The sequence below is a fragment of the Centroberyx gerrardi genome, chromosome 15 (assembly GCF_048128805.1).
Source record: "Centroberyx gerrardi isolate f3 chromosome 15, fCenGer3.hap1.cur.20231027, whole genome shotgun sequence".
Classification (NCBI taxonomy): Eukaryota; Metazoa; Chordata; class Actinopteri; order Beryciformes; family Berycidae; genus Centroberyx; species Centroberyx gerrardi.
Genome location: NC_136011.1, coordinates 19,989,663 through 20,012,581, shown reverse-complemented (window position 1 = coordinate 20,012,581; position 22,919 = coordinate 19,989,663). Strand labels below are relative to the sequence as shown.

Here is a 22,919-nt window from a genome sequence, read left to right as displayed (position 1 = left end):
CAATGTAGACAATATTTATGCGGATGCTCTAATTAATGTAAATGTATTCAGTGTTATCTACAAGTTTCAGGACGGAAGTGGTGCAATAGGCTAGTCCCCAAACACGTCCTCGGTTCCACACCAATAAAGCAGGCTAAATCATGTATTGAAGCATAATATAGGCTATTTTCTTTATCGGGTGCAATCTGAGTATTGGAAATATACTTTTATAGGGATTAACGCTTACCGGTATGAGTCCAGTGGCTTTTGTACAAATTTAAAACATGAACAGTAGCCTAAATATCAATTTTCCGCAAAATAATAGAGAAAGCATTTTGAAAGGCAACCCTGAAACCTAACCCACATAGAAATCTATCCCATACATATATTGAATTTAATTTACCTTTAAATCAGCGATGAACAAAAGCATTTAATCATTTAATTTTCGTTTATAAGTATAAACAACATTAAGCAGACCTGATTAAACAGATCTGGTAATGAAATGAATAGACAAGTTAAACTGGGTGGGCTTGCAAGAAGAGTTCCTATGTTGAATTAATGAATGAATGAATGAACGAATGAATGAATGAATGAATGAACGAACATTATTCAACAGCAAATTAATAGACAAGCAGTAGCCGCGGCTTTTAAACGCTAGATGTCGCAAAACCCCCTCCAGCACTCCGCTACACGCGCACACACACACACACACACACACACACACACACACACACACACACACACACACACACTTGCTTGTCACACAGCAGATTTGACTTCACCCTTAAAAGGAAAGAGCTCTCACTCTGCCTCATTTTTTCTGGGTACCACAAACATCTGTAAAGTTTGTGAGCTATGGCCATAGACCGGATATGGCCCACTGTTGCAGATATCTAAGGTTTCTACCAGGTCTGTACAAAAAGGGTTTTCATTAAAGAAACTCTTTAGGCTACTACAGACTGTAGGGTTGTTTAGACAAAGTGATGTGTGGTTCTCGCAAGGAAACCTGGGGCACATAAACAGCACCTCTGGTTTGTTTATCTGTCCGGGTAGAAACAATTTTCCTTAGTTTTCCTAATTTAGCTATGCTAACAATAAAAATGGATGATAACTTCAGTTTTGGTAGAAGTAGGCTATGTTGTCAACATCATGATGATGAGGCCATTACAGCTTCTTAGCTTGAAAAACAGGATGCAATGGTATGTTTAAGGCTGTAGTAGTAAAAATAGGACAATACACAGGTGAGCACTAGCGTCTCCGCCCTTTTCTAACTAACTAACTGTTCAGCTTGAATTTCTCCAGAGATGGAGGTGTGGCTGTGAGGCAAAAGTGCAGGAAGAGAGCGCATGCGTGACTGTCAATAACGCCCGCTTTTGCAGACCGAAATGTGGGCTAGTTTTTACCATTGAGTGATTCATCTTCTCACTCACAGACCATCTTTGCTTCATACTCAGCAGCAGCCGCACTGGCACTCAGTTTTGGATCGGAGTGGAGATGGGCTGAGGCAGAGGAGAGATCCAACAACATCGAGACCAACGGCTGTTCAGTGTATTACAGTAGAGAAGGCAAGACTTGGGTAAGCTGGTCCGAATCGTTGAGCTCAATTAACGTTAGTCAATTAGCTACCGTTTTGATGTTACTCACAGGTAAAGTTGCCAATTAACAGTTTACTTAGCTAACAGTTAGTAGCTAGTGGTAGCTATGTGTGTGACAAAACTTCTTTGCCTAGCTACGTAGATAACAATAGCATAGTGTTCTTGTTTGTAACGTTTGCTACAATACAGGAACAGCAGGTTTGAGGTGATAAACTAATGTAACTAGTGAACTGTTTTACAAGTTGTGTGGTTTGCAGTAAAATAACGTTAGCTGGTTAACGTGGGCTATGTTTCCAAGCTAAGGCTAGTAAGCCAACGTTGCTGATGCTGCTAGCTGAAATGTTTTGAGCGTGTTGTGACAATCTGTTTTCGAAATGCCAAACGTTAGCTAGATAGTAGAAGACTAAAGATTAACCCTGAACACGTCTAGGTTATTGCTACATCAGTGGACAACCCACAACACCGAGGACTCATTGTAACACACCTAGCTACGGTAACCTTAGAAAGTATTTGATTGAGATTTCCCCGTCTGTGTACGCTATCGTGCGAGAATGTGGAAGTTTACTGGCTAAGTCGTTTGTATTGCTAACGTAAGACACAGCTAACGTTGCTAACACTGCACGGTGAGTAACTAAAGGCATCTTCATTTTGTCGAGTTTTGGGAATGTTAAAACCCACCAGCATATTTCTGTATTAGACAGGACCAGGCCTTACTAAGGAATTGAAGTGTAAGGCCAAAGCCTGCCTAACCTGCAGGCCTTATATGCTACTTTGAGAGCCAGAGTGACCAGAAAGGACTCTTTTCAGCTGAACTGGACAGACCTGAAGAACTCCTGCCTTTTGACCTAGGCTGCCATTGATCCTTTCTGGTTTGGCCAGATTTATTTCTGTGAGCTGTTTGAAAGAACTAACATTAGTTATTCATTCACAGAAGCATACAGGATGCTGTCAACTAACTTTTGTTCAATTGACAATGCGAGAGAAGGAGTCTTGTTAGAAAGCCTTCTTGTTAGCACAAATTACCAAAAGCATCCTCCTGGCAAAAGTGAGGGAAATAAATGATTTTCCTGCCTGCCAAACCCCTTTGTCGAATTTGAAAATCGATGATTGAAAGCCCCAATCTCATTTCAGAAGCTGTTGACTTAATACAGTAACTCTGAATTGAGAACTAAACTTTCCCTTCCCTCTATGGCCTAGCCAGTCTTGTCTAGTTTTTGTTGTTAGAGAGAGTGAGTTTTGTAGTTGGTGTCCGAAGTCAGATTTCATGGCAGCAGCAGCATGACTGGGCTTGTTAGTGTGAGGGTCTCCCTTCAACTAAACTCTTATACCCAGGGGCCCGATGAAAACAAGGACCATCACATTGTCCTTTCAATATGGCTCATTTCACTCATCATCCACCATCTTAGTTGGTAGACTAGTTGTCTTGGAGCTGGAGGCAGACCATTCTGTTGGCCCAAGGCTACATTATCATACTCAAACTCAATTCCCCCACCCTCTCTTACATCCAGGTTGGGAAATTAACACCAGCCATGTGCCAAACCTTCTAGCCTACCTTTTGGCTTGGCTAACTCTACCAGCCACTTTGGCTGCCAACCATAGTGAAGTTTCTAAATCAACTTAGCTGGTAAAATAGTGAGGGTGGTTGGCGAATTAAATATTGGACTCCACCATTTGTATTTCTCACGCATCAAGTTATTTGTGGTGGTAACAGGCCAGGGTGGGCGAGCAATTCAGAGTCAAGCAATCAATTTAATGTATGCAATGCAACAAATACTGTTAACATTTACCAAAACACAGGATGTTGTATAAGCCCTTGCGCCATAATTCAAGGCGAGCATCCATACAGAAGCCAATTCAGATGTATAAAAATGATCTACTAACTACTAGTAGTGACCGTAGAGGACATTAAGCTACACCGTCATAAATCTAGACCATCAGACAGGCAGCACCATTCATTAGCCACCTAATCTAAATGTTATGGGATTGTGTGTGAGTGTGGGTATCAAGTGGGAGCCTCCCATCACAGATGTTTCATTGAATTAGGCTCACGACACCTCCAAAAGGCACAACACTAAGTTCTGGCGTCCCAAAACCACTCCCCTTAACATCAAACGTAGGTCTAGTCACCTACACTACAATGTGCCTACAGTTAGGTTTATCCCTTGGTCCCAACGTTACCCAGTCATTTATAAACTTGCTGTTGATCTCAACAACAAGGCAAATGGGATGACTGACCCTGCTGACTTGAAACAGCCTGCTCAGCAGTTCAAAAACCAAATTATATCAACAAGCTTAGGAATGTAAAAAAATTATACCAAGAGTAGTGAACATTGTATGACTCCCCTCTCCGACTTCCATAGCTGTATCATATGATATATAACTCCTGTCTCAGTCATAAGATAGCCTAGATTTCCATATTTGGATCTCAGCTGATATCCTTTTCTTTTCAGCCAGAACAAACATACCACTAACATACAATATATCAGTAAGCATGCCTCAAACAAACACTAACAATCCAATATATCAACATGCTAACAAATCAGCATACCGGCAAACATACTTCTAACAAGCAATATACCAGCAAGCATGCCATAAACAAACAAAACATATGTTATCGTGTCAGTTTGGGAATGCATCTGTTGGGTCCCTGTTTGATATAGCAGTGGGCTGCCGCGAATAAGACCATAAAAGGGAAACATTGACCATCTCCTGATCCTGCTGGCCCTTTTGTGGTGTTGTATGACCTGGCCTGTGTGGCCAGTTGGTTGCCATGTGATGGCGGACAAAGCCCTCCTTCAAATGCGAAGAGTGAGTGAGTGTCTGGAGGCATGTTTGAGTTAGGAAGAGTTTCTGGTCAGCTAGTACAGCACACCCTTATCTGACCTTCTCTGGAGTTTGACCTTTAACCTGCTGGTCCACAGTCTCTCTGCTGTCCTCTGGTTCTCACTTTGCATTTCTTCATTGGTCTCTTTCTTTTCTTATTCATCTATCTTTCCCTCTCTCATGTCTCTCTGTAGCTCTCTCTCGCACTCGATCTCTCTCTCATGCATTACACAGCAAGCCCTTGTACTCTGTAACTTCTCCCTTGTGAGCCCAGACTGAATGTTGCCTGTCATGGAGTCTAGCATCCTCCCAATCTGAGGGGCTTCGTCATGTTGTCATGGCTTGCTTTCGCAGTCGTTTGCTGGGTTTAGGACTCACCCATCATGTGAATTAGGTTAGCCTACCTATTTTTTTCCACAGGGCTGTGTGAAAGTAGGCCACCAATTGGCCCGGCTACATTGAGAGGTACCTAGCTGATGCTTATTTAGCTTGTTTGGATTTTGTTTTGCACCAGGTGTCTCTTACGCCAGGAAAAGTTAATTTAGTTGTGCATCACTTATAAACGCATGAGCATGCATGTGTACATATAGGCGCACACATGTCCAAAGCACCTCATTTACAAAGTCACTGAACTCTACATAGCCTTCTCTCACTCTCACATGATAATCAGTGTTTGTTTAGCATGCATGTAACCAGCCATGACAGTGTTGCTCCTTTCTCATGCCTGTGTGTGTCAAATGGGATGACTCGGTAGATGCAGGGGCTAACCGTGATGCTCTCAGCCCAGAGTCCATGCACAACAACCAGGCCTTTTGTCCCGGCTTTGCCCCCATCCGCCCACACAGCGCTCATAATGTCCCGGAGAAAGAGAGTCTTTATCTTTGCTTTCCAAAGACCCATCTCACTCACATATTTCAGGCTCAGCCCAAAATGACAGCAGCTTAAACAGGCTAATGTAACAATATGCCCACAGTATTGCTACGCCCACCCACGCAGGTTTGACATTGAGATGCATGCATGCGCACACACGCATGTATACATAGAGACACATTAATCATTTACTGTTCTGTAGATTCCCAGTGCACAGTCGGTTTGTGAGGTGTGTTATTGTCAGCCCCCAGCAGGTTAAATATTGCTCAGTCCCTCCCAGACAGCTCCTGAGGGCGTTTGCGTTGTTGCTTTGTGTGGAACATGGCTGAGCTCAGTTTTATTTTTTTATTTTTTTTGACCATGCTCAAGTTGGTCTCAGCTGTGGAGGGGTGGAGGGAGGGGATAGAAGGGGCTGGCCAGAGGCTCGCCAAATGGGATGAGAGAGAGGGAGAGAGTGGGAGGGAGGAGATGACTTCAAGAGAAAAGAGTGTGAGAGGGAGAAAGAAAACAAGCCAGCAAGGGTGGGTGGAGGAGATAGCAGAGAGAGTGAAAAAGGACGGTGAGTGTTAGAGGAAAGAGGGACTGGGAGAAAGAGCAGGAGAGTGAGAGAGTGGGTGAGGCTGATATAAAAGGATAAAGGCGGGGTTGTGGTTTGTGTCACATGATCCCCTGGCAGGCAGTAGTGTGGCGAGCTCCAGGTGGCAGAGAGACCAGAGAGAGAGAGAGAGAGCGGGAGCGGGAGAAGCTGGCAAGGCTCACCACAAAGAACACTGAAATTCCTCATTTACTCCCTCCCTCTTCACACATCCCCCTCTCCACTTTCTTCTGTCTTCCCTTCAGGATTTTCTTCCCACTCCCGTTTGCCCCCACTGCCTACCACCACCTCCTCCTCTCCTGCTCCTCTCCAGTCCTGGCCTCAGTGGGCCAGGGAATGTCCCGGCGCCGAGATGCCTTATGTGGACCGGCAGAACCGCATCTGTGGCTTCCTGGACATCGAGGAGAACGAGAGCAGCGGCAAGTTCCTGCGTCGTTACTTCATACTGGACACACAACAGGGCAGCTTGGTCTGGTTCATGGACAACCCACAGGTAATTACACAGGGTGATGATAGCTTAGCTCTTAGCTATGTGATTGGTGAAGACGTCCAGGTAACTGCAGAGGCATAGTTTTAAGCAAACTGTATAGACAACCCACAGGTAACTACAGATGAGCTAATGTTAGTTAGCTGCGTGGGCGCCCTACAGCTAAAAACAGAGGCTAAGGTTGGCTAGCTGTTAGCAATCTGGATGAGCACTTCACATGCAACTACAGGCTAACTGAAGGCTAACATTAGCTAAGCTGTCTGCATGCAATATGAACACAAAGCTAAATACAGGCTAACCTTGTTCTCACTGCACAGCCTCACAAGGAGGGGAGAACTGGCATTATGCAGACTAGTTGATAGCAATTAGGAAGCACATGTTAGCATTTTGGATCCCAGCATTCTGGTCCAAGTTGTAAGCACTGATGTTTGCAGTGACCACAGTGGCAATCTTTTTGTGCTCTGTGACCCTAGGTGTGCATACAGTTATTAGAGCATAACACTTACCTTTGTACATCATGCTGGGTAGAGACGCTGTATTTGTCAGTGTTCTGTTACATTACTTATTCATAAATCATGTAGGGCAGGAGATATTTTAAATTATTCAGTCCTGTTCTTTTTATAGATTTAAAAAACTGAAATTTTAATGATGTTGAATCCAGATCTCCTAGTTTCAAAACTACGGCAAGACATTGGCTGCACTCCATGACAGTTAACTTCAAAGTATATATATATATATATAGTATATATATTGACTCACTTTGCTTCACTCTCCCACTATATCACCTTCTGCTATTTTCCACAGCTAAGGCTCTTACCATAACAAACTATTTTTATTTTGAATTGCTATTTTTATGTTTTTCCTTCCTTTGCAACAATTTTGTTTCTCACCCATTGCTCTTCTCTGCACAGAACCTGCCTGTTGGTGCAGACTGTGTTGGCTCCCTCAAGCTCACCTACATCTCTAAGGTAAGCAAAAATATTGCCACCACAGCTTATCTGATACTAACCTGATAAGAATATGTATAAATAGAATTGATTTATTCCGGTGAACTGGTAGTTGACAACCGTGACCCATGTCCTCTTTCCTCGTAGGTCAGCGATGCGACTAAGCTGAGGCCTAAGGCAGAGTTCTGCTTTGGTAAGAATACACACACTGTCATAACCTCTCTTGCTGTTTTTCCATTTCTGAGCATTACAAACGGATTTGATCGTTTCTTTTAGAAACAGGGGTCATACGAAGTATCTGGAAATGTAGGGAAAACAAATTCACCAATTTCTCTGGCTGTTTTTATTTTTTTAAATATGGATAAAACATTTTTTTTGTAATTTGTTATACTTTGTCTGTGGGTTTAGACCAGCTGTCACCTATTTGTTGTTGTGAAGAATAGTCCTTATTTCTGGAGTGACATCATGCAGCTAATAGGGGCTGGACAGTATGGCTGTCAGCATGAATCATATTGAACACCAACAAAGGTCTTCAAATCCATTCAAACAACCAAGGTCGAGTAAAAGCATTTAAATCAAAACTTTGTAGGAACCCTGTAGACACTGTTGCCCGCAAGATCTCCTCTTAGATTCCCCCCTTGCAGCAGTGTGTTTCAAACATCAATAGCGCTGGCATGAGTAACCACATATTGACCAAACTGGCTACACTCACCATAACCATAGGGACGAATGTTTGCTGTCCTTGTCCGCCCTCTAACCTGGGTCAAGCATTGCTCTCCACATGCTTTCCCCTCCATTGACCAGGTAGCCAGTCGAAGCCCTGCTCAACACTGGCTGTTTAGCCAACACACAAAGATGCAGGACGCTGCGGCAGGTGATGATCTGGGCTTATATTTATCAAGCTTAGCAATCTTAGGATTGGTTTTGCCATTCAGATACTATCATCCTAATGATCCTAAATACACTCAAAAAAATTTAATGAAAAATACACTGTTAGGACAGTATTTCATTGCTGAGTGGCTGCAGGAGTCACACAGATGTTCTAACATCTGAATATAGTTAACATCTTTGGTTCCACTGATTTCTCGATTGTCTAAACACATATTTGTAAGGGCACAGCAAACAGTAACAGCCTTGTCCAAGAATCCAAGAGATCTTCACCTCATGTATTATTCCCACACACTCCTTAATGTCAAAACCATGATCTGCCAATATCATGTCACCTGGCAACAGTTTGTCAAGAAAGTCACTGTTCTCTTTGGCAGGGTTTAACACAACAGGACTTCCCAACCGTCACGACAACTCTAATCACACATGTAAGCTCAGTCAACTAGAAGCATAAAGATCACAGAATGATCACGACATGATCCTCTAAAGATGGTGACTCACGGCAGAATGTAACGCGGCGTAACGTCACCTTTTGGAGCCCGATAAATGTAATATGTCTTGATATTTGTCCTTGCCTCCTGTCCCTATGTGATGAAGACTAGAGGAACGAAGAATGTTGCATAAACATGAGCCATCATTCCCTAGCAACCCTAACAAACCTCCATGCCTTATTATTGTTTACCACCCCCCTCCTCCCCCTCCCCTGTCTCCTTCAATAGCAGGAAACACTCGTGTGTGATATGAAGTTGACTACCATGACTGTGTAACACAAGTTACTTTGTTGAGGTTTTAACAGGATACCGACATCCTAATCGGAACCCGATTCAGAAAAGCATGAGGATATTTTTAAACGGCCGTTGGTGTGCCACATGTTCTGCTGATATCTACAATTCTTGCTGCATCCCCTCTCCCTTCATGTAATGACTTAAAAGGAATCTTAATTGGCATTTTCTGGAAAAAAAACACTTTGAGAATGGCTGTCATGCTTCCAGATGGCTTTACAGTAAAAAAAGAGAGGCTTGATTGTAGTCTATGGTTGATGGATATGGGTCTGTGTGTGTGCATGTGTGTTGGAGAGATCAGGATGCGTGCGTTTGTTTGTCGTGTGAACTTTGCTGCCCGGCTGCGTTACTCAGCAGCACACATTGTTTTGTGAGTGCGTAACTCTGACTCAGATCTGATACCCCCCCCCTCCCAGATTAGTATTCACAGGGCCCTTGAGACCGCCACATTATCACCACTACCAAGAAGTTGACCCATCCCAAACATACAGCATACCCATTTAAGCCCTACAGTGTGCTGTTTAGTCAAGGAATGCTAAGCCAGATGCTGCAAATATAAAACTAGGTCTTAATTCTTTCAGATTTGAATATTACTGCACTTTTAAACCCTTGTTTCTTCAATATTTCATAAAATGTCAAAGCATTGTCTTATAGTTTGAAAGATTCGACCATGTGATGCCTAACAAATGTTCATTTTAAAATAATTTCTCATCCTTTCCGGCCTCTGCTGGTCCAAACCAGACCTATAGTGACACTTCCCCCTGTTTTGTCATGTTTTATAGGCAATTTTCAGGCTGCAGATTGGTCTCTATTTTCTTAATATTACAGAGTTACGAAGATAATAAACATTTGGACTAAGCGGATTCGTTCTTATTGGTCCTCTGAATGAGACAGCCAGGGAGAATTATGTACAAGGGAGGGAAGACAGAAAGAGTGAGGTCTTGCATGTGTCCAAGAGCTGGGCCAGAATTGGAGAAACACACACACACACACACACACACACGAGGAAGAATGATCTCCATTGTGCCACAAAGTTTGAACTTTCAGTGCTTTTTACAGCTCGCCTCCCCCGACTTACCAGTCAAGCTTTAAGGTAATTTATTCCCATGGTGTAGAAGGGAAATACAGGAGACACACGCAGAGTTTAAGATGGAGGAGAATGAAGAGAGGGAGGTAGATTGAAGGATTTATGCTAGAGAGAGAATGGGAGACATGAAGTCTTTCAGTTCCTGAATCCCGAATCATAGCTAATCAGTGTTTGACCTAAAAACTTCTTTGTGATTGATAATGGTGTATGCTCGTGTTCGTATGGCTGTGTAGATGTGCGCTGAAAAGAGAGTTGGTGCTAGCCTTGAGGCCCCCCCCCCCCCCCCCCCCCCCCATCATGGTAAGAAGTGGGTAGGTGGGTGTAGACTGAGGTGGCTGATGCTGACTCCAGCTAGGTCATCCACTTGGAGAGAGTGTGTTGCTGGTAGTGTGGGGGAGAGGCTGCTCTTGGCTCAGTCATTGTTCACTTCTAGAAACATCCACGGCAATGGAGCTGTGCTCTCGATACGCCCCGTCGTATTTGCTACACCAGACGGGCAGACAGCCCACTTAGTCAACACCCACTCCGCAGCACATCTCAGTACTAGTAATGTGTTCCATGGTATTTAAATTAAACACAGAATGGATCAAATGAAGTATTGGATAAAATACAGTTTTAGAGGCGTGATTATGCCTTTCTTTCTTTCTTTCCTTCTCCCACTGTACAATTATTCTCACTGCTCTTTTTGTCATCTATCAGTCATCAATGCAGGAATGAGGAAGTTCTTCCTGCAGGCCAACGATCAGCAGGACCTTGTGGACTGGGTCAACGCTCTCAATAAAGCCACCAAGATCACTGTGAGACAGACACACATACACAAAGGAAAAACCATGCCTTGTTCAACTGTTCTAATTTGTTTCTGATTTTTATCACTTGGAGCAACCATTATTTCTTTCTTTTCTGTAGAAATGAATGAGTGGACTGTCTAGCAACCAGATAGGAGTGAGTCAGAGCATGACTAACAGGATGCTGTATTGTTATATTGAATGTTACCACGGTCTGAGGGAAAGAGGAGTATTTCCATTGTTTTCCACGGAGCCTTAACCATCCAGAAAGGAAATGGCTAGCAAAAAGTGTGGTTGCATGTGAAGTTAAAGGCTTGTGAACTTCTGCACATATAGAAGTTATTGGCTGAATGTAAACTAAGGAGGAGAAGGGTATTTTCCATCGTGGAACTGGATTCCACAAAACCTCCATTTCCGTTCCTCTGTGTGTTGATAAAAAAGTTTTGCAACGTCTCAAAATATGTGGGTGGATTAAGTCAATCTTGTGTGTGCGTGTATTTTCCTATAGGTGCCAAAGTTGACTGATGGCCAGCAGAATGCAGAGAACCAGAAGCCCTTGCTGGATGGCGTAGGACCCAAGAAACAGGTCTCCTACAAGACAGAGATCATAGGAGGAGTCCCCATCATCACCCAGACACAGGTAAACACATGGACCCACACATGGACTGCACCACATGTTTGAGCACATACACACACCTACACTCTTATTATTTAGTCATTTACACAATGTTTAAAAAGGTATTGCATCGCAAGACTTTGGCACCTGCAGGGAAACATACACACACACTTAATGAAACCAGAGATTTTGCCACATTTCAAAACTTATCATCACACATGGAACATCGGTATGGAACATCAAACAAAGTGTAATTTACAGTAAGTAGATGGAAGGATATAGGCGAAGAAAATATTTTCTTCAAATCATGTTTGTTTATTGAACAGTATCTCCTTAATAAAAGGAAACAAAAGTTCTGTTATTGTGAAAATTGAACGTTGGCTATGAATCTTCATTAATCTTTTATTACCTTAGCTGCGAGTTTTAACACCACTCCCACAATCATCTTCTCATATTCTCAATCAGAAAGTATTACTCTTTCTACTGTATCTGCTCATGTCAACATCTGATGAAAAATCTCCTTTGTTATCTATTTCTTTACTTATTTGGGCTGTATATGAATGAAAATGCATATCAACCAAATTATAGACCTATTTGTCACAGTTCACAATCCTGTCTAACATGGATTAGGGCCAATATTTACACTTTTTGTTTTTAGCTAGAGAGCTGTAGCTTGCAGAACCGCAAATGTATCGTGGGACTGGACATAATCTGCGCTTGTTGTATTTTGAAATGTTGTTGGAACTTGAATGTGGATTGTATTTGTGACGGCGTGCTTCACCCTCCAGCATGAAGGGGGTGATGGTGCAGAGGGACCGGAGCGTGAGGCCCTGCGGCGTTCCCACAGCCAGCTGCCGTACTTCCTGGGCAGGCCGGCTCAGGAGCAGACTGTCATCAAGTCTGGCTACTGCGTCAAGCAAGGAGCTGTGGTGAGTTCCTGGGTTCTGCGTTGGTCTGGGTTGGCTTGGGTTTGGGTTTAGGCTTGGGGTTCAGGTTCCATTTAGAAAAGTTCTGATTCAGGGTGCTTATTCTAAAAGCATCTAAGAATAGAGAGTGCTTTTGGCATGAAATCTACTTCTGAAGTCAGACTTAACTGTGTAAGGTCATGTGGCCTGACCTATCTATCCTAGGTCAGTACTTTTAGAAGTTGTAGTTCTTTTGTTGGGGAATGTGCAGCATTGAGCTTTAAGGAGGCGGACTCCAGAAAAACCTACTGGAACAGGGGGCGTCCTGGTGGCTCATTCAGCTGATGTACATACCACTACCAACTCCATAGGTTTGAATTCTGACTCATGCTATGCTGTTGTACCTATCCATATCTGCTCATGTGTCTCTCTTCATAAAATACTCAAAGATAGGGGACTGCCCACTCCATAAATAGACTCTGTGAAATCTGTAGGAACTTGTAATAAGAGTGCTGCTTTTGTTAGTGTAGCAAATTGTCAACAGTGAGAGATTGTCTTTTGCCAGGAAATTATACAAAAAGGTCTTAACATTCATATTTTGTTCTATTTTCTCCAGATGAGAAACTGGAAACGACGATATTTCCTCCTGGAAGAAAACTCAATGAGTTACTTCAAATCAGATCTGGTAATTAAGTTTGATGAAACTCTTGGAAGCCTTCAATAAATGCCTGTTATTGATGATACACATGGATTGGATTCACCTACACAGTCTAAGGCAGAGTAACACCAAACACACACTCCCAAGTTCTGACATGTTTCATTTTCAGTCAGTGGAATTCGGTGCCTCCACTTCACATGTCCTAGCATGTCTTGTTTACCCTGCCTTGGCCTCTCTCTCACTCGCGCACACACAGGCTCAGACCCTCCTCAAGATGATATGGTGTGTCCCATGACCTGTCCTCGTCAGGATCTGCCCTTATTTGACAGCATTATGTGTCTATTTGGCCATCAACAGGGCCCGAGGACGAAGACTCTCTGTCTGTCTGCTGTATCAAATAGCCAGGTCAAGAAAGTTACACCCGCCAGGGAATAAAGTTGAGAATTAGCAGTCTGCTATTTCTGGCTGCCTGCTATCCCTGTGAAACAAAAAATAAACTAAGCAAGACAGCCTCATTTATCAAGCAACATCTTGGCAAATTTGTATGAAAAGCATTTTTACTATACAAATAAAGACGTTTAACTTGCACTAGACAGTAGTCTGTAAAAACGGGCCTGTGTATTCCTTTAAGTTTTGGCATCTTTCAATATTGATCAGTGCTGTGGTCCATTCATTGCTTGTTCTACACTGTGTTTTCCTTGCTTGCCATCAGGAGAAAGAGCCTCTGAGAATGATTCCACTGAAGGAAGTTCACAAAGTCCAGGAGTGCAAACAAAGGTATTTAACAAGTCTCAGCATTTACCCTATTGTACAAAACCTCCAAAAACTTTTTTTTTTTAATATCCAGGGGAATACAGCGTTTCCTTGTGACTGATTTACGCTGATTGTTTTTTTTAAGATGAGTAAGATATAATCTGACTTTTTGTTTTCTTCTTTTGTTGTAGTGACATTATGATGCGCGATAATCTGTTTGAAGTCGTCACTACATCTAGGACCTTTTATATACAGGTAAGAGGACATTTCCCATGGTAAATGGGATGTAGATTTTTACACACACACATCCCTCATCAGATGTTACCATGCCATGATGCTCAGGCTAAACACTGCAGTTTCCACCCCTCTCTGCTTGTCTTCATCGCTGTCTGTTTCTCTTCCCAACACTCATCTGTGTCATTCTAATTTCCAATCCACACACTCTCTCTCACTCTTGCTCTCTCCTTCTCTTTTCTCTTTCTTCACCAGGCGGACAGTCCAGAGGAGATGCATAGCTGGATCAAGGCCGTCTCAGGGGCCATTGTGGCCCAGCGGGGGCCTGGGAGGTCTGCTGCCACAGTACGTAACACACACTACAGTACAGTTACAGCACAGTACCTCAAACTCAGTCATTATGATTAGACTTAAGTCGGACTTGAGTCACAAATTTAATGACTTGAGACATACCTAGGAAAGGGGGAAATTACTTCAGACTTGACTTAGACTTGCATGTGCGTAATTTGAGACTTACTTGTGACCCGAGGTATGATAACCCTGCTAGAGCTGAGAAAAGAAACAACAATACTGTTTGGCCAATCAGGCACCTACACAACCAATAGCCTAACTAGTCCAATGTTCACAGCAGCACATCTGTCTGATTATGGCTCTTTTAAATTTTTTGTCCAAGCTCCCAAGCATTGCAAAGATAGATTATTGTTTACCTCCAGGACTTTCCATTTGAAAATGTATTACAAACAGCATGCAATAATAATTTTGGGAGTAAAAAGTTATTGTGGCAGACAGAATGTGTTTTGACTTTGGGCACATCACTTTCATGATCTACATTCAAAGTTGTATTTTCAAAGGGAGGGGGCTAAACATTTGAAATTTTCATATTTCTGTTTGTCAAGCAAGCCTAGGGCAATCACTGCAGACAGCTCAGCCACAAATGCCCAAATTAAAGTGATATGTCAACAATAAACTGTGAACTGGATGTGATCTGTTTTGAATGTTAAGTGTGTTTCAGATTAATTTACCCTGACATCTACCCTTTGAATGTTTGGGAACAGTAGTATAGTACAGTAGTATGTATAGTCAGCCTAAATCATTAGGAAAGTTAATTTCTGTTCTCTTTAGCCCACATAGCTCTTCATTTAACATTGTGATTAAGAATAAACTCATAGAGTTTGCCAAATTTCTGTTAGTGGCAGATCTTGCCTAAAATTTTGACTACACAAGTGATCTGTAGCTCAAAAGATTACTGTAAGTGCATTACATTGATTCACTTACTGACATCCAAGATGGCCAGAACGTGACTTGATCCGAGGCTGACCTGATTTTGCTTTCTTTATGGGAACTTGAGACTTGACCCTTTTGACGTCGGCGTTGCAGCCACATGACTTGAACTTGCGTGTGGAGGGAGCGAGGCTGACCTGGCTCTACCTCTGCACTCCGTGTAGCTCGGGGCGAGGGATTACTGCACGCTCTGTCCCCTCCCAGACTCTCTTCTGTGTCTACTTTCTAGCATCAAGAATGGCTTGTGGTGTTTCCTTAGTCAGGGCCAAATAGCTGTGGCACAGTGCAGTACTTAAGTTTTATACACCGAGGCCTGACTTTAAAGAACCACTTAATCAGTTCTGTCTGCGTCCTACATGCATAGTCACGGGCAGTTGGCGTTGGCAGGTGAGGAGAGAGAGGTTAAACCAGTTCCTTAGTACTGACTGCAGAGGGAAGAGTGTCCTCTGCTGCAGTAGGTCCCTTCTGGTTAGGGTGGAATCAGTATCTACTCCTCTGTGCAGTCTGTTTCTGTACCATTCCCTCTTTCTTTCTTCCTTTGTGTCTTTTTCTTTCACTCTTGCTCTTGTTTTTCTCTCACCCCCTTCTTTGCTCTCCTATGCCTTTTCTTTTTTTCCTTTCTATCTTTGTCACATTCTCTCCTCCTCTTCCTCTCCCTGTGGGCAGACAGCCCCCCTGCTCTAATCCAGCTTTGCACTGTGTTGTTGCAGATGCGGCAGGCCAGACGGCTGTCAAACCCCTGTATACAGAGGTATACGTCCCGAATCGGGGAGTGCAGCAGCACGTATGTCAGCTCCTCTAAATCCCCCCTTTAAACTAAAAGCTCACCTTTTTTAATACTGTTTTTCCACTCACTGGCTGGCCGTTTTTGGTTTTAGAGGTCTTGGGAGCGGATCGGATCTGATGGCACATCTGACGCTCCTTTTGCTAAGAACCAAACACACCCCATGTATGGCTATGACAACCCAACAAGCACTCCTCCCTTCACCCCTTCTCTTGCTTCCCCCTCTTATCTACTTCTCTTCCTCCTTTGCTTTCCTTCTTTTTCTTCTTTCACACTTTCAGCTCAGCTCAAAGTTTAGGCCCATTGCACATATATTCACATGTATTCACATATTTGATAAGACACGCGGTATGCTTGATTTAGCTTCTCTTGCATGTGATGTCTGTCGCCAGGAGCATGGCAACTAAAATCAAGCACACCTTAAGTCATTCAAATACTTGGAGCCATTTTCAGAAATATTTTTTCCCAGGTGCTCCTCCCCAAATGACTGAAAACAGCTTTATAACGATCATATAACCACTGGAAAGACCTTCTGCAGTCACTGCCTCCCTCCCACTCTCACAGCTTGACTTGCATAGTTTTCACCTGTCTTCGTCATTATTGGTGATACCTCAGTGCTTAAACTCTGTAACATGCTCATATTGAAACATTTGGTGTGCAAGTATACAGTACATGTACAATGCACACGCAAAACGCACACCCACTGCACTAACTACCTGACCAGCTCAACCATGAAAATCTTAGGCCTGTTTCCTGTTTCTGTCTCTGTCTTTATGACTTGGTATGTGTGTCTTTCACTCTTTCTTGTCTGTTTCTCTCCCCTTCATGCCCTGTTATCTCTACCTCTGCAGTCTGCTGCAGCTGTGTACCTGTCTTAGATGTGTGACATCCTGCTTGTCTCTCCTCTTCCCTCCTGTTCGCTGCCTGTATGTCGTCTCTCTTTTTCTCATACACACATTAATAAGATGAAGGTTTCCATATTGTCTGACACCACAGTGTACTAAATGTTACACCTTTGTTTTAACAGCTTTGATTTGCAGACACACTAAATCTGTTGATATATCCAGGGCTCTCCCCAGGATTTTGACACATGTTGGTGCTTGGGAACTGTTAAGATTCACTAATCTTACTCTTACTAAAGTGATAATTTGTGGATTTACTGATTAGACGTTTCACAAGCCTGCAAAGTCGCAGGCACTGTTTGGGAGAACCCTTGTATCAAAATAGAACACCTTAACGTGGACAGTTATTTGTATTGGACTATCTTGATGCTTTATATTTGGGATGTTGGTCTAACCAACATCTCACCCACTGCTCCATGGCTAACCCTTTTTTGCTTTCACTACTTGTTCTGTTTTCTTCTTTCTTCCATACCCCCATCTTGTCTTTCAGAGAGTGAAATCTGACAGTGAAAAGCTGTGAAATAATGAGCAACCAACCACTGCTTCTTAAGGCACTCTGCTCTTCTTCTGCTACCTGTTGCCACTACCAAGCTATAGTCTGCTGACACTACTACTACTTCCGCTACTTCTACTACTACTACTACTTCTGCTACTACTACTATTACTACTACTACTACTACTAATACCACCACCACTCTGTCAATGCTACCTTCTTCAGCGCCTCCTACTGTAACCACCTACCACCTTCAACACCAACTCTACTACAGCTGCATCAGGCCCCACACTGCAGTTCTGGTGCTAAACTCTGAGTCTGTAACTCACTTTTGCTCTTTACAAATAAACTACAGTTGACATGATTCACTGTCTTACCAATATCTAAACTCGTCTTGTTTTCTCTGTGTCCTCCTACCATCTCTGCTGCAGGAACACGGTGGCCGTTCCTCCCCTTCCACATTCTACCGCAGTCCCGCGGGGCCCCCCGTCCCTCGCTCGCCCATATCTGCCATGCCACCCTGCTACCCAGAGTGGGGGGCTGCTGTCACGTGCGGCACACGCTCGCAGCCTGGCATGGGACAGCGAGCACTTCATGAGCCTCCTGCCCCGGCCCAGCCACAGCCATGCCCCGCCGCGCCTGTCCCTGCAGGAGACGCGCCTGGCAAAGTGACCTGTGACACACCCGTGTCCGCCACGACCACCACTGACTCTCTGGAGTCACCGTGGCGACGGCGCAGCAGCTTTGGGCCCTTCTTGCCCGAACCGACCCTGGACCTGGATGACGCTGACCTGCCGGTCAGCCAGGTCTGAGCCCTCACCTCTGATGTTTTAATACTTACTGATCTGGACTGGTATTCAAAGAAATTGCATAGATCAGGAGGAATCACAATGGGGGACTTGTGTTAGAAAAGCAGGCATTGGTTTCCAAGCCAAAGTTAATGGTGGACGAGAGTGTACAACAGCACAAACTAATCTTTTGAGATTCTCTCTTCGAGACACCGTCAATGTGTAAGAAAAAAAAGTGGGGTCGTCACTGAGCTGCACTTGTGTGTGCCAAAGGTGACCCACTATTCACCCACCCCTCTCCACCCGCCTGCTCTTGTATTAAAATGGCTTATTTATTTACTTAGAGTTGATGTTGTCAGAAAAAAAGTACAAATTAGTTTACTCATGCTGATTAAAATGCAATGAGAGAGCTTTATTTTAACCTGCATAGGCACACAAAGATTTGCTCGACAATATTTGTGGGGCCGAGGATTTTTCTAAACCACTTTGTGCCAAGTAAATAAGGGAGCTTTTAAGGGTGCAAGCTATTTCCTAATGACTGAAAACAGTGCTCAAATTGAGGACTGGCTTTTCACCACCTGTCTAATCTCTGTACTAATCTAAATTGTATGGTCCTTTCATACACTAATTGTAGCACTCTGGATTTGTGCAATACATTGTGAGCCAGTTTCATAGTTATGGGTCAAGCCTAGTCTGAGATCAGGTCCTCATTTCAATGGAAATTATCATTGGAAGGTCATGCGAGTCTAGGGCTAGTCGTGAACACATTTCTGTGAAACTGGTTCTGTATGACCAAGTGTGTATGTAAGACCAGATGTATTGCAGCCACATTTAGTTGGTGTACAGTGAGTATCACTTGTTTTAGGTCGCTGTCACATTCAGTAACGGTACCAATGACTTTGTCAGTTTTATTATCTTTCAGTTGCCAAACCCTTGACTAAAATGTCTCTTTGAATTGTTGGCTAATGTTTAATTCAATCAGTGAAATCTAAAATTGTTTATAAACTGTGTGGATGGGTTGAGGATGAGATCGTTCAGTGGTATCCTCAAGCGTTTTTAAGTGTTCGAATGTTAATCATGATTACAACCTAGAGTACACTTGAGTCTCTAGTGACAAAAGTGACTCGTTTTTAAATTCTAGCAAGCTGACCATCAAATCTCCCTCTGGTAGTAGAGTGAGATTGTTGTGTAGAAACACACAAGAAAAACAAAATTGTGAAAGCTATCACGGGACATGCATTGATCCAACCCTCTGAATATTACTGCAGACCTAGCATTACTTTGCTAAGTACATTTCAGTGAAACTTGACCTTGTGGACTAGTGCTCATGACAATGAATGACATGGCAGAGTTATATATAAACAATAAGTACACAAGAAACATATAAAAATCACAACAATGCGGCCTGATCAGGTATTGTAGATCAGCCCCGTGCTCTGAGAGGCACCTGAAGTACCTAAACTTGCAGTCCATTGTTTGTAGTGGATTATATGAACCATGCTAACATTTTGGATCATGGTTTAACAGAAAAAGTTCAAGCTCAGACACTTTTCAATTGCATGCTACCATTTTAATGATGATTCCCCACAGATTGGCTTTCTGTTGCAAGATTTTGTTTATCCATGGCTGCTCTGTGTGTTGTGTGTGTTACTAAGATAGAGATGATAGAGCTGTGTGCGGGTCAGTGTGTTGTAGGTTTATTCTTTTGGTATGCTTTTAGATGTTTCCTGGTATTGTTCCTTGTATCTGTGTTGCCAAATAGTGAGGATTAACCCAATAGTAGGCAACTGCCTCATGGTCTTATTTAAAAAATATCCACTGTAGCCCTGCTAAAATAATATAAACTAGCCGTTTAAAAAGTGCCTGCTTCATTTCAGCCCAACAAAGCCAAGCTATTTCAACCCTTTTCTGTCTTGTGTAATTGGTTTGAATTGTCATTATTTATTATGTGGATGAGTTGAAAGAAATAAACACATTGAAAATGTGCTCGGGTTTTCTATTATTCAATATTTATTGCTCTCATTCATCTCCTGGGAACACTGTTCACCTGTGGAGGGAAATGAGAGCTTTAGAAATTTACCATTTTGGCATTACACAGCTCTTCCTTTCAGTGGGTTCCACTCAGCAAGGCTCACTCTGCCCTCTTGTGGTGACAAGGGCAAATTTTCACACTGCACTTCATTCTCACCAACATGCCATGATCTTTGAATACAAACAGGGTTCTGAATTAATGCTTGCATTGCCTCCAAAAGCATGCAGATAGCTTAATAGACAGGTTCTTTCACTAATATGCCTTATCAGAATGGAAATATATTCCATTGCCAGCGCAAACATCCATACATGATATGAAATGCAAAGAGTGAAAGATCAATCACAAGATAACACAAAATATAAGACTCAAAGCAAGGCAAATGAATCAGGCAGCACATGATATGCTATGGTAGAATTCAGAGCACTGACCAGGATGGGAGTTTTCTTTATGTTGTCAGCATCCTGCAAAAGCCTTGCATCCATTTTTTTTATTGTAATTCACAGTTGACATTGTCCTCCATATGTGGAAAATGATCTATGACCGTTAGACCATGCCAAACCAATAAAAATATACTACAAATTTCAGAAATACATGAGCATCAATGGGAAAATCTTTTTTTTTCTCCAGGACTCTGATGATTTAGTAATGTGAATAAGCAGTCATCTTTCATCCGTACTTATGAGGTGCTCCTTACAAATGTGGCCTCAGGCTTGATAAGTGTGGATGGATTTATAGAGTGAGGTCAGCTGGCTGGTCATGGAGCAAAACTAATTATGTAATACCTGTCCAGTCACTCAGATATAGAGCTATGACATACTCGGGGCTTTTGTCTATGTATTCAGTATATTGTGTGTGTGTGTGTGTGTGTGCACATGAATGAGGGGGTGGTGTATAGAGGCCACAGAAAGCACTAGTAATGTCAACAGCGTATGAACTAGGGATATGATAAAGGTGGTGTGAAGTGGATAACAGATGACAAGAAAGGAGAGAGAGCAACAACATCTCAGCACTCTATCTTAGTATCTATCTTAGTATATCTCAGTTCTTTATTGGCCTTCAGTGGAGGGAGTGGGACTTTGGTGTGGCTGCAAGCGTAGAAACACAACACAAGTCCCAGTTGGTCTCCCAGCGGCCTCCCATAGAGCCAGCACATGCAGACTGGTGGGGAGAGATCACACAGACCTCAATGTTGTCCGATCATGGTTATGCTCATTGGTCTTGGTTTGAGAATGGGTGTTCCTTATAGATGAGGTTGTTTTCATCTGCATATTTTCCCACCATGTTGCGCCTATGCCCTTGTCCTCCATGGGCAAATCACATGCTGTAATGGGTCCGGTAGTGCTGGAGGGTCTTGTTAACTGCTGCATCTACTAAACAGTTTCATTCATTTTTTGAGCTCAATCAACAGAGTGTATACTGGCGCCATAACTTGTGCAGACAGTTTACTCAAATCTACTGCCACAGAAATTAATGTACCTTCTCATTTTGATTAAAAAAAATTTCTTGCCACTCAGTCAGAGGTTCTAGGTCAAAGACATTCTCCTCCTGTCTCCTTGCTATTCCGCATTACAGCACAAAGCGGTCCAGTCTTTAACAGAATACGACTCCCTTCCATCCCTTTATGCCTCTTTCTAATTGCCTCTTGGATACAGAGGCTTGTGTTAGCCAAAGCTCCAGCGCGCCGCAGGGGGCCTCGTCCCCCAAGTCCCTCCATCCCCAAGCAGCGGCTCAGAGAAGCTGTCTCTTGCATCCAGCCACCACATTAAAACCAAGAGCCATTAAAATAACCCCTGAGCCCATAATCAATCACATTGTGTTGGAGCGCTTTATGACACTGATTCATTGGCCTACTGTTTACTGGACTCTTTTTATAGCTCACCACAGACAGCTAAACCTAACAGAGATGTGTTGTTCGCCTGTACACCACCTATTACTGGCCAAGTCTCACTTAGTTATAACATTGGAATTTCCTCCCTTAACGTTGGCAATGTATGGACCAAACCATTTTTAAGATTAACATACTGTATGTCTCGAGAAAACAAATTCTCCTTTGATTGAGAATGTGGTACAAATAAGTGGCAATTAGTCATCTGATCAATGCTGAGACAAAATGGTTTTGATTATACTTTGACAGATTTACACTTGGCCATGATTGAGTTATTAGGATATTCCCGTCAGAAGTTGTTTATTTGGCTGCCTGCTGGCTGCTGTTAACCCACAGAAATGGGAGGAGAGCATAATGAATGGAGAAATGATGCAATTATTCAATTAGAATTACTTTCACTGTTTACATGTAGGCTATGTGTAAGCGCCACATTAACTCCAGAAGTCCCATAATCCGCCCAACCTTTTTCCGCCGCTGATTTTCCTAATTAGCCATAAGGCTTGAGCTGATGCCAAGAGTGACTAATTCATAAAGGGACCAGTAAAAAACACAAGTAGGAAATAGGCCTGCAGGATGCATGGAGCGCTCTGCAATATATAAAACATTATGGTTGGCTCTTTCCATCACAAGGTGTTTTTTATTAGTATTTGTTTGAAAATAATTATGGCAGGTTCAAGCCCCATTTCAGCAAACATCCGTCCTGCTTAAGTGTCCTTGAGCAAGGAGCAACTACCTGCTGTTCTGTAGATG

The 22,919-nt window shown here is 42.9% G+C and overlaps 1 protein-coding gene across 3 annotated transcripts; it reads left to right on the top strand.

The window, feature by feature from the left end:
* The first annotated feature begins 1,427 nt into the window (after positions 1 to 1,427).
* LOC139909074 (pleckstrin homology domain-containing family A member 1-like) lies at positions 1,428 to 20,244 on the top strand. Of its 3 annotated transcripts, none has more exons than XM_071896011.2 (13): positions 1,428 to 1,555; positions 6,108 to 6,355; positions 7,261 to 7,317; positions 7,444 to 7,489; positions 10,753 to 10,850; positions 11,347 to 11,478; positions 12,243 to 12,383; positions 12,976 to 13,044; positions 13,730 to 13,794; positions 13,962 to 14,025; positions 14,260 to 14,349; positions 15,996 to 16,069; positions 17,896 to 18,262. In XM_071896011.2, exons 2-13 carry the CDS (start codon positions 6,215 to 6,217, stop codon positions 18,134 to 18,136), a joined length of 1,218 nt encoding a protein of 405 aa, XP_071752112.1. In that variant the 5' UTR covers positions 1,428 to 1,555; positions 6,108 to 6,214; the 3' UTR covers positions 18,137 to 18,262. The 3 variants fall into 3 exon arrangements, with proteins under 3 accessions (XP_071752112.1, XP_078144870.1, XP_071752109.1); XM_078288744.1 differs by lacking the exon at positions 17,896 to 18,262 and adding an exon at positions 17,462 to 17,629; XM_071896008.2 differs by lacking the exon at positions 15,996 to 16,069 and having other exon boundaries at positions 17,896 to 20,244.
* The last annotated feature ends 2,675 nt before the right edge of the window (positions 20,245 to 22,919 follow it).

What these genes read in the sequence shown, in the direction of transcription:
- LOC139909074 (XM_071896008.2), top strand. Translation starts at nt 6,215, where the DNA reads ATGCCTTATGTGGACCGGCAGAACCGCATCTGTGGCTTCCTGGACATC. An exon ending in GGTTCATGGACAACCCACAG is followed by an intron (nt 6,356 to 7,260) that starts GTAATTACACAG and finishes TTCTCTGCACAG; the next exon opens with AACCTGCCTGTTGGTGCAGA. An exon ending in CTAGGACCTTTTATATACAG is followed by an intron (nt 14,026 to 14,259) that starts GTAAGAGGACAT and finishes TTTCTTCACCAG; the next exon opens with GCGGACAGTCCAGAGGAGAT.